Source organism: Neovison vison, chromosome 1 (assembly GCF_020171115.1).
Source record: "Neovison vison isolate M4711 chromosome 1, ASM_NN_V1, whole genome shotgun sequence".
Classification (NCBI taxonomy): Eukaryota; Metazoa; Chordata; class Mammalia; order Carnivora; family Mustelidae; genus Neogale; species Neogale vison.
In genome coordinates this window covers 251,579,044-251,594,335 of record NC_058091.1, presented here as the reverse complement: position 1 = coordinate 251,594,335, position 15,292 = coordinate 251,579,044, and the positions used below count along the sequence as shown (strand labels likewise).

General features: G+C 39.0%; 1 protein-coding gene across 5 annotated transcripts in view; it reads left to right on the top strand.

The window, feature by feature from the left end:
- Nucleotides 1-15,292, top strand: part of NSD1 (nuclear receptor binding SET domain protein 1) — a 148,469-nt gene that overhangs the window by 71,486 nt on the left and 61,691 nt on the right. For all 5 annotated transcript variants that reach the window (XM_044228692.1, XM_044228683.1, XM_044228702.1 and 2 more), the window contains exons 4-5: nucleotides 9,658-9,830; nucleotides 12,195-14,763. In XM_044228692.1, the coding sequence (XP_044084627.1) occupies nucleotides 9,658-9,830; nucleotides 12,195-14,763 (2,742 nt within the window). The remainder of the gene's footprint in view (nucleotides 1-9,657; nucleotides 9,831-12,194; nucleotides 14,764-15,292) is intronic.

Here is a 15,292-nt window from a genome sequence, read left to right as displayed (position 1 = left end):
AGTAGGAATTTTGGATAGACTGCTATTAAAGTAATCCTGTTCCCTACTATACTGGAACTGTGATCAGTATTAATGTTTGACTCTTTCTGGGGCATTTATAATTTTCTTCTCCAACTTTTCATTTTGAAAATTTCAAACCTATAGACAGATTGAAGTGTAGCACGATGAACACCCATATATATTATACATAGGCTCAACAATTACTACTTTGTACTATTTATTAGATGATATCAGTGAAAAATTAAAAATTATACTGCAGTGTTCATATTATTGTGATCATCCATGTTTGTTTTCTTAGCAAAGCCTAATATTTCTTTCTTTCTTTTTTTTTTTTTAAAAGATTTTATTCATTTGACAGATCACAAGTAGGCAGAGAGGCAGGCAGAGAGAGACAGAGGGAAGCAGGCTCCCTGCTGAGCAGAGAGCCCGATGCGGGGCTCAATCCCAGGACCCTGGGATCATGACCCAAGCCGAAGGCAGAGGTTTTAAACCACTGAGCCACCCAGGCGCCCCAAGCCTAATATTTCAAATGGTGTTAGAAAACCCAAATCTTTATAAAATCACTTTTTTAAAATTTTTTTATTTTTTTTTAAAGATTTTATTTATTTTATTTGACAGAGAGAGAGATCACAGGTAGGCAGAGAGGCAGGCAGAGACAGAGGGGGAAGCAGGCTCCCTGCTGAGCAGAGAGCCGGGTGTGGGGCTCGATCCCAGGACACTGAGATCATGACCTGAGCCAAAGGCAGCGGCTTAATCCACCGAGCCACCCAGGCGCCCTATAAAATCACTTTAAAAAAAAAAAAGATTTTATTTATTTATTTGACCTACAGATCACAAGTAGGCAGAAAGGCAGGCAGAGAGAGACAGAGGGAAGCAGGCTCCCTGCTGAGCAGAGAGCCCGATGTGGGGCTCGATCCCACGACCCTGGGACCATGACCCTAGCCAAAGGCAGAGGCTTTAACCCACTGAGCCACCCATGCACCCCTATAAAATCACTTTTTAAGTCATTATTTACTTTTATTATACAAGGTGCATATCATTTAAAAAGTCAAGTGGTTAATTTGATAGGCTTTGCTTGGAAAATGGTCTTCAATGGCTACCCCTTTTTCTAACCACCTTTAACTCTGTCAGCTGGGTCTTTTGATATTTACCTCTGAATCTTATTATTACTATTTTTTAAAGATTTATTTATTTATTTGACAGAGATCACAAGTAGGCAGAGAGGCAGGCAGAGGGGACAGGGAGAAGCAGGTTCCCCGCTGATCGGGAGAGCCTGATAAGGGGCTCGATCCCAGGACCCTGGGAACATGACCCAAGCTGAAGGCAGAGGCTTTAACCTACTGAGCCATCCAGGCGCCCCACCTCTATCTTAAAATTCCATCCTTCTGAAGTACTTTTTACTTCTCACTGTAGAAGTTGTGGATTAGTCATTTCAGTCTTTGATTTGGGCCTTACCTCATGCCTACCTCTGACATCTTGCTGTCTTACGTGTTTTATTATAATTTTTCTTAGGAATTCAGTGTGTAATGTCACCATGTTAACAGTGTACACAGCTTAGCCATGTGATGTCCAGTATTTTCTGTGTCCTTTGAACCTTTTGATATTTCTGCAGTTGTCTCTGTGTGCGGGTGTATGTTGGTGAAGGAGAGGTTTCTTAGTATTGTATATATTTGTTATTAATTCATAGTAAAACTCTTCTAGTTTTAACTTTTTCCACATGATCTGTTGCATTGTTAATTTGTCATTTTCTGGTTTTTGTGTTTTTGTTTTTTTTTTTTAAAGCAGGGAGAGGGTGAGTGTAGTGGCATAGGGGGAGAGAGAATCTTAAGTACGCTCTAGGCCCAGTGTGGAGCCTGACACAGGGGTCAGATCTCACAACACTGAGATCATGACCTGAGCTGACATCAAGAATGGTATGTTTAACTGACTGAGCCAATCAGGTGCCCAGGTAATTTGTCATTTTCATCATCTTGAGGAAATCTCACCTAGAGCCTTATTTATGCTGTTGCCCCTTGAACAACACAGGTTTGAATTATGCAGTGTAGGTCTATATATAATTTTTTTTAAAGCATTTATTTATTTATTTATTTATTTTTAAAAGATTTTATTTATTTGATAGAGAGAGAGAAATCACAAGTAGGCAGAGAGGCAGGCAGAGAGGCAGAAAGGAGGAAGCAGGCTCCCTGCGGAGCAGAGAGCCCGACATGGGGCTCGATCCCAGGATCCTGGGATCATGACCTGAGCCGAAGGCAGAGGCTTTAACCCACTGAGCCACCCAGGCGCCCCTAAGGATTTTATTTATTTATTTGACAGAGATCACAAGTAGGCAGAGAGGCAGGCATAGACAGAGGGGCCTGATGAGGAGTTCGATTCCAGGACCCTGGGATCACGACCTGAGCTGAAGGCAGAGGCTTTAACCTACTGAGCCACTCAGGTGCCTCAGTCTTTAAAATCTTTTATACACAGATTCTTTTTCAGTAAGTATGCTACAGTTTGTAAATGTATTGTCTCTCCTTACAAGTTTCTTAATAATAATAATAATGTGTTTTCCTTATGATTGTTTTAATAACCTTTTCTTTCCCTACCTTACTTTATTGTAAAAATATAGTATATAATTCACAGACATTATCTGTTTATGTTATCAGTAAGGCTTCTAGTCAGCAATAAGCTGTTAACTACTAGTTAAGTTTTTGGGAACTGAAAAGTCGTATGCCGATTTCAACTGCACAGAGTTTTGGTACCCCTAACCAGCCCTCTGCCCCCTGCTGCTACTGGATTATTCAAGGGTCAAGTGTATATTCCTTCAATCTATACTAGTTACTTTCTCTATGCGAATTGCTGTTATCTTGGGGATTCTCTTCAGCTTTATCTTGTTGAATTCCACGTCTTCCTTGATTTGGGTTTACTCACTCATTTTGAGTATACAGCAAGTCCTTCAGTAGTTTCCTGAGAAAGGGTATATGGAGGCAAAATTTTTGAGACCTTGCGTTATCTGAATATGTTTTTATTCTTTTCATACACTTGTTTGATAGTTTGGCTGGTATAAAACACTAGCCCGGGAAATCATTATTGCTCATAATTTTTAAGGCATTTCTCCATCTTCTGCATCCAGAGTTGCTATTGAATCAAATTATTTTGAATCTCGTATTTTTCACTGTGTTTTTGTCCATCTCTGATGGCTTGCAGACTCTTCTCTTTGGTCCTGTAGTTCACGAGGCTATACCTTGCTATAAGTTATCCATTGTGGTAGGTACTTGGTGGACCCTTTTGATCCCCAAATTTAGTTTTTCTTTCAAGGGCATTTTCTTGAATTATTTCTTTCATTATTTTCTTCCCTTTGTTTATTCTTTCTTCTGTAACTCTTACTCAGATGTTGACTTTCCTGCATTGGACTTAATAATTTTTTCATTTTTTTGAGGACAGTTTTGTTTTGCTCTGCTTTATATAGTAAGTTTCTTCGGCTTTGTCTTCAAACCCTTTTTTGAGTTTTACATGTCTGCTCTTATGTTCTTAATATTTAAGGATTCCTTTTTTGTTCCCTTCATCTTATTTCCTGAGTGCAGTTCTTTTCATTTCTAAAGCTGTTAATGATAGTTTCTGTGAAATTTTCTTCTCTGTACATAGTATGTTTCCAAGTTCTTTTTTTTTTCCTTACTCTTTGTACTTTTCTTTGTTCTCTGTTTTTTTATGTTTGAGGTTTTCCTCACATCTCTGTTTTGGATCAGAGAGCAGATAGAGGGGTTCCTGGGTGGCTCAGTCAGTTAAGCGTCTGCCTTCGTCTCAGGTCATGATCCCAGGGTCTTGGGATGGAGTCCTGCATCGGGCTCCCTGCTCAACGGGGAGCCTGCTTCTCTCTCTCTCTCTCTCTCTCTCCTGCTCTGCCTATTTGTCTTCTCTGTCAGTTAAATAAAATCATTAAAAAAAGAATAAAGAGCATGTGGATACTTCTGAATGGATGGAGTTTGTCAACCTATAATTTTCTTGTAGGATGATTCCCTTTCCCTTCCCAATCCCTTGTCAGTAGTATCTTCTCCATTTCTTTCTTGGCTTGGTGAGATTCCTCAGAGAAGAGTCTAGTCTTCTACCCAGAAAATAAGACTCTAGCTTCTCATATTCTGAGTATTCAGTTGGGGAACTCCATTAAGTGGTTTTAGCATTCAGTTGATTCACTCATTTTTTTGGTATTGCTGTACTCCTGTTGCTTAGTCTAGAGATTTTCTGTTGTTGCTGTTGCTTAGTCTAGAGACTTTCTGTTTTACTCCCAACTAGAGGTGGAAAAAGCTCTAGTCTTTTACTGGAAGAAGGGGAGAGGCATTGACAATGTGGTTTGGAATGGAGGAGGCTGCTTAACCCCTTTCAACCAGTTCTCTGTGTCTTACCCTCTCAAACTCCAGAGGTGTACCAGGTGTTGCCAGTTAATGGGCCTTTTGATGGTATGTGGTATAGATATAGGTCGTTCTTGGTTTTACTCACTGAAGACTTAAAATTTATCATTCTTAAATCTGTTAAGATAGTCACCATTATACTAATCCATTTGCTTCCCTGCTTGCAGAACTGTACATAACTGCACAGCTATATAATTTATACTTACTTGTCCTTTCTTGTTCTCCCTGTCATTAATGGGCTTATTACTTGAAAATCTTCTTATTGTAGCTTTAGTGGAGATTAGGAGGGAAAAGAATTTAGAAATGTTTATCCAGTTGTTCATCTTGACTTGGAAATACTCTTAACTTCATCTTGAACAGACGGAGTCAATCTTGCTATCTGACCTTTCGTACTTCTTCTAGGATACCCTTTGCAAAGCAATTGGGGAAATCAGATTGCTTCTTAACTTTTCTCAGAGCTTGTCTATTATTCAGTTTTATATTTAACTCTCATTACCATCTGACTTTCAACTTTTCCAGATTTTTGTTTTTTTTTTTTCCAGTGCTGCATCCTTTGTGTTTATTTTTTTAAAAACTGCTTTTACTGGTTTTTTTTTAATGGGGTTTCAGAGGGGAACAAAACTAAACTTGAGTATTAGTCTCATTCTTTAAAGTTTTCTACTTTAACATTATTTAATAATAGTTTTTAAAAAGATTCTTAACTTGGTTTACTAGAGCAGAGAATTACTGTGGCTCTTTGAAGAGAACTAATATTTGAATAAACCTATTGTTTAAAAAGCTCTACCAGTGACTCTACCTGTGGCAGCTGTCACCTTCCATTCATAACCATGTTTGTAGGAACCACGGACTTTCTCCATTTCTGGATGTGCTACTCAGCTTCTGAAAGCACTGAAATCACCCATTCTCTCCTTTTATTCTACTAACCTTGCTGTGCGCAGTGCCATTAGTTACCTGGTAATACAGTATGTATTAGTTTTTAATTTTATGGGCATTTGGTGCAGGGAAACCCTCTCTTTCCTCCTAATATTTCTCTCTCATCCTTAACTTTTGTGTTCTCTTCTTAAAATAACCACTATTTTAAAAAAAATTCTTTTTATTTTCCTTTGCTGGATCCTATTCTACTTTGCCATTCAGGTGGGTAATTCTTTATTTTTAGTTTTATTTATTTTTATTTTTACTTCTCTCTTTCTCTCAAGTTCATTTATTTATTTATTTATTTATTTTTAGTAATCTATACCCACCATGATGCTCAAAGTCACAATCCCTGATCAGTAGTTACATGCTCTTTCGACTGAGCCAGCCAGGAGCCCCTATTTTCTATTCTTTTTGAATAGCAGTCTTATTAACTCTGAATTTTAACTGTTACCGGTAAACTTTATTTATATATACAATACTAGTGTTTCCTCAGGGTTCACATCTGCAAGCCCAGCTGTGTACTTGAAGCTTTCACTTGGATGTCCTTTAGGCACTTGAGTTTAGCTTATTTAAAACTGACCTAATTATTTTCCTCCTCAGATCAGTGCTTTCTTCTTTATTTCCTGCCTTGGTGAATAGATCTCTGCCACCTAGTCATATACCCCTAATTATTAGGAGTCACCCTTTCTTCCTTCTTTGTGCCCTTATACCATTAGATCCTTTATTTTCTATAGAACTTTTTTGAGATATAATTTACAGAACTTAAAATTCACCCCTTTAAAGTATACAATTCAGTGAGTGGTTTTTGGTATATTCAGAGTTGAGTAATTACCACCAGTAGTCAATTTTAGGACATTTTCATCATGCCCCCAAAAAGCCTTATACCATTTATCTGCCTGCTCCCCAGTCTTCTTTCCCTTTACACCTCTTTGCCCTAAGTAACAAGTAATATATTGACATTTCGTATAAATGGAATCATATACTATGTGGTCCTTTGTGACTGCTTCTTTCATGTAGCATATTGCTTTTGAAGTCTATATATGTATGAGTATTTCATTCTGTTTCATGGTAAATGTATTCCATTGTATGGATAGACCACATTTATTTATGAATTCATCAGTCGGTGGACATTTGGACTATTTCTACCTTATGGCTGTTCAGAATAGTGATGCTGTGGTATTTGTTTATAAGTTTTAGTGTGGACATAATGTTTTCAAATCTTTTGCATATATACCCAGGGGTGGAATTGCTGGCTCACATGTTAACTCTCTCTAGCTTTTTGAGGTACTGCCGGACTGCTTAGAAAAGCTGCTACACCAGCTCAGATTTCCACTAGCGTAAGTGAGGGTTCTGATTTCTCTGCGTCCTCACCAATACTTGTTAATTTGACCTCTTTTCTATTGTGCTAAAATATATGCAACAAGTTTTCCATTTTATTTTTTATTTAATTTTTTTCTAAAAAATTATTTATTTATTTATTTATTTGAGAGAGTGGGTGGTGGTGAGAGGAGGAGCAGAGGGAGAGGGACAAGCAGACTCAATGCTGAGCATAGAGCCCAACCTGGGGCTAGATTCTACAATTCCGAGATCATGACCTGAGCTGATACCAAGAGCTGGATGCTTGACCAACTGAGCTACCCAGGCACCCCACAAATTTACCATTTTAACCATTAAAAAAATATTATTGGGTTGGGGGGCAGAGGTAGATGTAGAGAGCCGCAGGCAAACTCTTTACTGAGTTTGGAGCCTGACATGGGGCTTAATCTCAGAATCCTGAGAGCCAAAACCAAGAGTCAGATCCTCAACTGACTGTGCCCCCCAGGTGTCCCCGTTTTAACCATTTTTAAGAGTACAGTTTAGTGGTATTAAGTACATTTGCATTGTTGTGCAATTATTACCACTTACATCCAGAACCTTTTCATATTTTTACACTTTTCAGTGTATAAATCCATACCCATTTGATAAAAATTAGCCCCTGGTCAATACTGTTCCACTTATTTCTCTATGAATTTGACTATTCTACGTACATCATATAAGTAGAATTATACAATATTTGTTTATTGTGTCTGGCTTATTTCACTTAGCATAATGTCTTTAAAGTTCATCCATGTTTCAGTATTTCATACATTTTCAGTCTCAGTAATACTCTGTTGAATGTATATACCACATTTTGTTCATCCTTCAGTGGACATTTGGGTTATTTCCATGTTTTAGCTGTTTTTGAATAATATGAACACCGGTGTTCAAATATCTATTCTGATCTTTTTTTTTTTCTCGTTTTAAGTTTTATTTTTATTTAAGTAATCTCTATACCCACTGTGAGCCTTGAACTCAGGACCCCAGCCAAGATCAAGAGTGCATGCTCTTCTACCTGAATCAGGCAGGAGCCCTTCTGAGTTTTTATTACATGTTAGGTCCTTTTGTTTTGTCTCTAAAAAATATATTTCAAATTTTGTTTTTTTTGATTCCCAGTGTTACTGCTTTAAGTTCTAGTCATCTTGCATGTGCACTGTTTTGGTGATCTCTTGTCTACTGAGTCTTCTCTCTGTTTCCTCTTGAATGTGTTATTCCAAGGTCAAGAAGATTTATCTTTCTAAAACCCAAAACTGAGCCTGTGGTTCCATAGTTTAAATGAGACTTCTTAACGACAAGATCTCATACTCATGCTCTTAACCTGGCATCAAGCTCTTTCAGGTCTAGCCACTGCTTACTACCTGCTACGTTTTTATGATTCAGTGTTCCTAACTACTTTTAGTTCCCAGCTATTTGTTTATTAATTCATGCCTATGAAGGTTCTGGGCCTTTATACTGGAATTCTCTCCTTAACAAACTATTTACCTTTAAAAATTCTGCTTGGGTGGGGCTCTTGGGTGGCTCAGTGGGTTAAAGCCTCTGCCTTCAGCTCAGCTCATGATCCTGGGGTCCTGGGATCAAGCCCCGCATCTGGCTCTCTGTTCCGCGGAGAGCCTGCTTCCTCCTCTCTCTCTGCCTGCCTCTCTGCCTACTTGTGATCTCTGTCTGTCAGATAAATAAATAGAATCTTTAAAAAAAAAAAAAAAATCTGCTTGGGTGTTCCATTTGTCCTCCAGTTAGTGATCTCCACTGTTTTGTTTTGTTTTAAGATTTATTTGAGAGAGCTGGAGACCATGCACATGGGTGAAGGGAGGGGTGGGGGGAGGGAATCTTGAAGCAGACTCCCCACTGAGCACGGAGGGGCTCCATCCCAGGATTTGAGATCATGACCTGAGCTACAATCAAGAGTTGGCCACTTAAATGACTGAGCCGTCTAGGTTCCCCACTGACCTTCATTTTTTAATGTTATTTTTAAAGAGTGAATGTTTGTTTAAGCAGCCTATTCTTGGTTTTGGTTCAGGTCGTATGTTGGAGCCCCATATTGGGCTCCATGCTCAGACATAGAGTCTGCTTAAAAAATTCTCTCTCCCTCTTCCTCTGCCCCTCCCTTCATTCTGCTCTGTGTGCATGCTCTCTCTCTCATAAATAAACAAATCTAAAAAAAAAAAAAAAAGTGAATGTTTATATTATTGTAGTACTTTTACTGTAATCTACTTCTATATCTCTTAGCACCAGGCAGTAGGTTTCTTTTTTGTCTATTTTTAGTGCTGATACATCATAAGTGTTCACACTGTGTTGATTGAATTTGCTTATTTATGGGAGAACTATGTATTTCTCAAATCAACCTTCTGAAATTTTATATAGATACATATCTTACCAGTTTTAATCCCCCTTTACAGGTGGTTTCTATGGAAGGATTTAATAGGTCGAGATTAAGGAATTCAGTTTTTTCATAGATCTTGTTTTTGAAATGGTCTAAAAATCAAAATTCAGCCAGGTTGTAATTTCATTTATTAAGTGGGACTTGATCCTAGGACCCTGGGATCATGCATGACCTGGGCCGAAGGCAGCCACATAACTCACTGAGCCACCCAGGCGTCCCTTTTTATTAAACTTTTACATGTTTTCTTTCTTTGTTTTTAAAAAAATTTTATTTATTTATTTATTTGACACACAGAGAGAGAGAGAGAGACCACAAGCAGGGGGATTGGGAGAGGAAGAAGCAGGCTTCCCGCTTAGTAGGGAGCCTGATACAGGGCTTGATCCTGGGACTCTGGGATCATAACCCGAGCTGAAGACAGATGCTTAATGACTGAGCCACCCAGGCACCCCTCTTACACATTTTCTTGCCATATAAATTGAATATTTAAAATTTCCACTCTGTGATCTTTTGTTCTTCTTTTTTTTAAGTAGAGATTTCTTTGGCAATAGTGATACAGCTGTTCTCTTGAAGATGAACAGTCATCTTTTTTAAGTAATGACACTGGTTCTTATTTTTGTCTAGTTTCAAACCGGAGGCCCTATCGACAGTACTACGTGGAGGCTTTTGGGGACCCTTCAGAGAGAGCCTGGGTGGCTGGAAAAGCAATCGTCATGTTCGAAGGCAGACATCAGTTTGAAGAGCTACCTGTTCTTAGGAGAAGAGGGAAGCAAAAAGAAAAAGGATATAGGCACAAGGTAAAAAAAATAAAGCCTCTGTAATTATCTTCTTTGGGGTAGACAGGGAAGAGTCAAGGAAGAGGTCTTATATTTTTCAAATGTAAGTTATTTCCTTTGATAGTAGGGTATTTGTGAGAAAATTGATGAAAGCAGTATTTTTCCTGGGATGAAATAGGACCAGCCTTCCATATATTTACAATTCTCAATTTTTTGAGAAATGATTTCAGATAACTTTTGCCTTGTCACTTAGATGTGACAGTATAAAATGACATGACCAGTCTTTTTTCGTCTTCTTGTAAGAAGAAAATGATCATTGAAATGAAATATTCTATTTCTCACTCTATGGATTAAATATTTCTCTAAAAAATGAGAAAGATAAACATTTTTGTTTGTTGTCTTGGCTTTTTGTTTGTTTTTATTCACAGACAAGTGCGTTCCTTAATCTTCATCCTATTTCCCCCATCTTCCTTCTGGTAACCATCAGTTTGTTCTCTGTAATTTCAAGAGTTTGTTTCTTTGTCTTTCTTGCTCTTTTATTCCCTTTGCTCTTTTTTTTAAAATTTATTTGACACAGAGGTAGAGAGTACAGGTAGGCAGAACAGTAGGCAGAGGGAGAAGGAGAAGCATATTTTCTGCTGAGCACAGAGCCCGATGCAGGGCTTGATCCCAGGACCCTGGGATCATGACCTGAGCTGAAGGCAGCATCTTAACTGACTGAGCTGCCCAGGCGCCCCTGCTCTTTTGTTTCTTAAATTACATGTATGAGTAAAATCATACGGGATTGGTCTTTGACTGATCGACTGACCGATTTAACTTAGCACTGTTACTCTCTAGCTTTATCCAAGTTGTTGCAAATGGTGGTTTTCTAGTTTTTGTATGGGGAGATTCATGCTTAATATTGGGGTTTCAAGTCCAGTTACGTTTTAATAAAGAATATTGTGTTTTTCTTCCATTTGTTTGATATTTTGTGTTAAAGTTGGGTGAGTCAAATTTTGTTTTATTTCTTTTAATATTCCTTTGTAGTCAATTCTAGAAGCAAAAAGATAATAGAAATATTTTCTATTCGATTAGTGTTTCATGCTTCTCTGTGTATAAATGCTTAATAATCATTATTAGGATAAGTTAGAGTCATTATGTAGTCCCTAATGTTTCTTAGTTGACTTCTCTGAGGATTAGTGTCTTCATCTCTAAAACTAGTATAATAATATGTACCCTCCAGAACTGTTGGGAGAATTAGAAATAATTATAAATATTTAATATGTGATAAATTTGATGTCCTGAAATAACTAGTATATGCTATTTTTACAATGAAGGAGGCTAACTGCATCAGTTCTAATACTTTGGGTGGTTGGTGGTAGGGAGATACTACAAGCTTTTGTGTCAAGCCTTTAGTTATGTAGCTTAACCAAGCCCCTTTTCAAAGGAGTTCAGTAGGGCTTTCAGATTCTGGAAAGTTGTTTTACTCTTGTCACAGTTATGAGACTTAATGAGTGTGTATAAAATAGATTAGATGATCAGCTCATTGCTTTATAAGAGGAGGCTACCTTTCCAGTGACCTGAATTTTTTCATGCTCAGTGGAACATCCCTTTTATAAGTATTAAAATATAGTTAGCTAATAGTTAGAACCTTGACTAATAACTGTTGTATGAAGCCAGGGAGGGAAATAAGAGTTTGAAAAAACATTTCACAGAGCATCAGTGTCTCCATCTGTGAGGAATCAACAAAGGCACGGATGTAATACCCAGGGTGTTTTGGTGTCTCTGGACATGACTCAGCCCAGGAGACTGCTTGGTTATAATCCAGATTTTATGTAACATGTATTGAATAATCAGATACAGCACCAGAAATAAACGGGTCTAGGGATAATGAGAGGTTCCAGTTTAGGGTCTTCTAGGGTAGATCTGACCTCTTTTCTCCTGTCCTCATTTTTCCGTGTTTATCTTCTTTAGCCTTTTGCTTTCTCTTACACAGCTGAGCAAGTGCTTGGCCTTCGTAAGTCAGGAAGTAAATAAGTCCTATTGTAAAGTGTGGAGGGCTAAATGGGAAGGGTCTTATTATTCCTTGATTTAGTAATGTAATGTTTATTAGTAATGTAGTCCTAGTTATGGTCTACTCTTTTGTCCTTATAAAGGAGGGAGAGCAGAGGATTAATCTTTCCTCTAATGATAGATCTTGGTGGTAGAAGTAGATTTGAAGAATCCCCCATTGTTTAGGCTTTGGGTTAACAGTGGGTACTAAACACCTAGCTAGTACCATAAAAGTATTGTTGAAAAAGTTACAAGACTTGGAAGAGTTTCTTGAGAGGTCTTTGCTCATAATCTCTCTATTCCTTTTTGCATTTTTTTTGATAAGTGATAATCTTTTTCTCCTTTAAATTTAAGGTTCCTCAGAAAATTTTGAGTAAATGGGAAGCCAGTGTTGGTCTTGCTGAACAGTACGATGTTCCCAAAGGGTCGAAGAACCGACGATGTGTCACCAGTTCAATCAAGTTGGACAGTGAGGAGGATATGCCATTTGAGGACTGTGCAAATGATCCTGAATCAGAACATGACCTGTTACTTAATGGCTGCTTGAAATCTCTGGCTTTTGACTCTGAACATTCTGCAGATGAGAAGGAAAAGCCTTGTGCTAAGTCTCGAGCCAGGAAGAATTCTGATAATCCAAAAAGGACTAGTATGAAAAAGGGCCACATGCAATTTGAAGCACATAAGGAAGAACGAAGGGGAAAGATTCCAGAGAACCTCGGCCTAAACTTTATTTCTGGGGATGTATCTGATAAGCAGGCCTCTAATGAACTTTCCAGGATAGCAAACAGCCTCACAGGGTCCAGCACTGCCCCAGGAGGTTTCCTGTTTTCTTCTTGTGCGAAAAACACGGCAAAGAAAGAATTTGAGACTTCAACTTGTGACTCTTTACTGGGTTTGTCTGAGGGTGCCTTGATCTCTAAACGTTCTGGGGAGAAGAAGAAACTCCAACGAGGTTTGGTGTGTAGTTCAAAAGTGCAGCTCTGTTATATTGGAGCAGGTGATGAAGAAAAGCGAAGTGATTCTATTAGTATCTGTACTACTTCTGATGATGGAAGCAGTGATCTGGACCCCATAGATCACAGTTCAGAGTCTGATAACAGTGTCCTTGAAATTACAGATGCTTTTGATAGAACAGAGAGTATGTTATCTGTGCAGAAACATGAAAAGGTAAAGTATACTAGGTATCCTGCCACAAACACTAAGGTAAAAGCAAAGCAAAAGTCCCTCATTACTAACTCACATACAGACCACTTAATGGATTGTACTAAGACAGCAGAGCCTGGAACTGAGACATCTCAGGTTAATCTCTCTGATCTTAAAGTATCTACTGTTGTCCGCAAACCCCAATCAGATTTTAGAAACGATGGTTTCTCTCCAAAATTCAACACACCATCAAGCGTTTCCAGTGAGAACTCACTAATAAAAGCTGGGGCTACAAATCAAGCTCTTTTACATTCAAAAAGCAAACAGCCCAAGATCCGAAGTATAAAGTGCAAACATAAAGAAAATCCAGTTGTAGTGGAACCTCCAGTTACAAATGAGGACTGCAGTTTGAAATGCTGCTCTTCTGATACCAAAGGCTCTCCTTTGGCCAGCATTTCCAAAAGTGGGAAAGTGGATGGGCTAAAACTACTGAGCAACATGCATGAAAAAACCAGGGATTCAAATGACATAGAAACAGCAGTGGTGAAACATGTTCTGTCAGAGTTGAAGGAACTCTCTTATAGATCCTTAAGTGAAGATGTGAGTGACTCTGGAACATCAAAGCCATCAAAACCATTACTTTTTTCTCCTTCCTCGGGTCAGAATCATATACCTATTGAACCAGATTACAAATTCAGTACATTGTTAATGATGTTAAAAGATATGCATGATAGTAAGACTAAGGAGCAGCGGTTAATGACTACTCAGAACTTGGTCTCTTATCGGAGTCCTGGTCTTGGAGACTGTTCTACGAGTAGTCCTGTAGGTGCATCTAAGGTCTTGGTTTCAGGAAGCTCCACTCACAGTTCAGAAAAAAATGGAGATGGCATTCAGAACCCAGTCCGTCCTAGTCCTAGTGGGGGTGACCCTACAGTGTCTGGAGAGTTGTCTGTATCTGTACCGGGCTTAGTGTCTGACAGAAGAGACGTCCCTGCTTCTGGTAAAAGTCGCTCAAACTGTGTTACTAGGCGCAACTGTGGGCGGTCAAAACCATCATCTAAACTGCGAGATAGTTTTTCAGTCCAGATGGGAAAGAACACATTGAACCGTAAAGCCTTAAAGACCGAGCGCAAAAGAAAACTCAACCGACTTCCAGCTGTAACTCTTGATGCTGCACTGCCGGGAGACAGAGCAAGTGGGGTTGCAGAGAATGGTTCCTCAAGAGGTGGGCTAGAGGACCCTGGTAAAGAGGAACCTCTTCAGTTAATGGGCCATTTAACAAGTGAAGACAGTCCCCATTTTTCTAGTGTTCATTTTGATAAAGTCAAGCAGTCTGACCCTGATAAAATTCCTGATAAAGTCTCCTCTTTTGAAAACAGAAAAGGCCCAGAGGTGGATACTGAAATGAACAGTGAGAATGATGAACCCAATGGTGTAAATCAAGCGGTGCCTAAAAAGCGGTGGCAGCGTTTAAACCAAAGGCGCACTAAACCTCGTAAGCGCACTAGCAGATTTAGGGAGAAGGAAAACTCTGAGGGTACCTTTGGGGTTTTGCTTCCTGCTGACCCCGTAAAGAAGGGGGATGAGTTCCCAGAGCATAGACCTCCTACGTCAGCAAACATACTGGAGGATACGCTGGCAGATCCAAATCATGCCAGCTGCTTAGATGCAGTTGGACCACGGTTGAATGTTTGTGATAAATCCAGTGCCAGCATTGAAGAGATGGAAAAAGAGCCGGGAATTCCCAGTTTGACACCCCAGCCTGAGCTCCCTGAACCAGGTAAGGACTCCTGAGACAATGATAAGGATTAGAGAAGTGGTGATAATGTTACCCATCTGAAGTTGATCTGTTTTGATGGAAGAGCCAAGTGTAAATTGGGAGGAAAGTGCTATCCCTTGAAGGAAGAGCTTTATATGTAGGATCTGAATCTTGAGGTCCAGGTCTCCATATACTTTCAGAAATTATGTTTTACCAGAAGCTCTCACTCTTTTATAAAATTTTATTTGAGGTAGAATGAGAGAGAGCACAAGGGTAGGGGGCAGAGGGAGAGGGAGAAGCAGACTCCCCACTGAGCAGAGAGCCCGATGGGGGGCTCAGCCCCAGAACCCTGGGATCATGACCTGAGCTGAAAGCAGATGCTTAACCTATTGACCCATCCTGGAGCTCCTACCCTGACCTTTTTAAATCTGTGAACTTTTTGGAACTCATTCTGGCATTGTAGGTAATTGAGAGGCTTTGAGCCTGAAATTTATGTATAGTTATTAGTTTACAGAAAGTGAATAGATTTTATTGAATGTTAGGCTTCCTT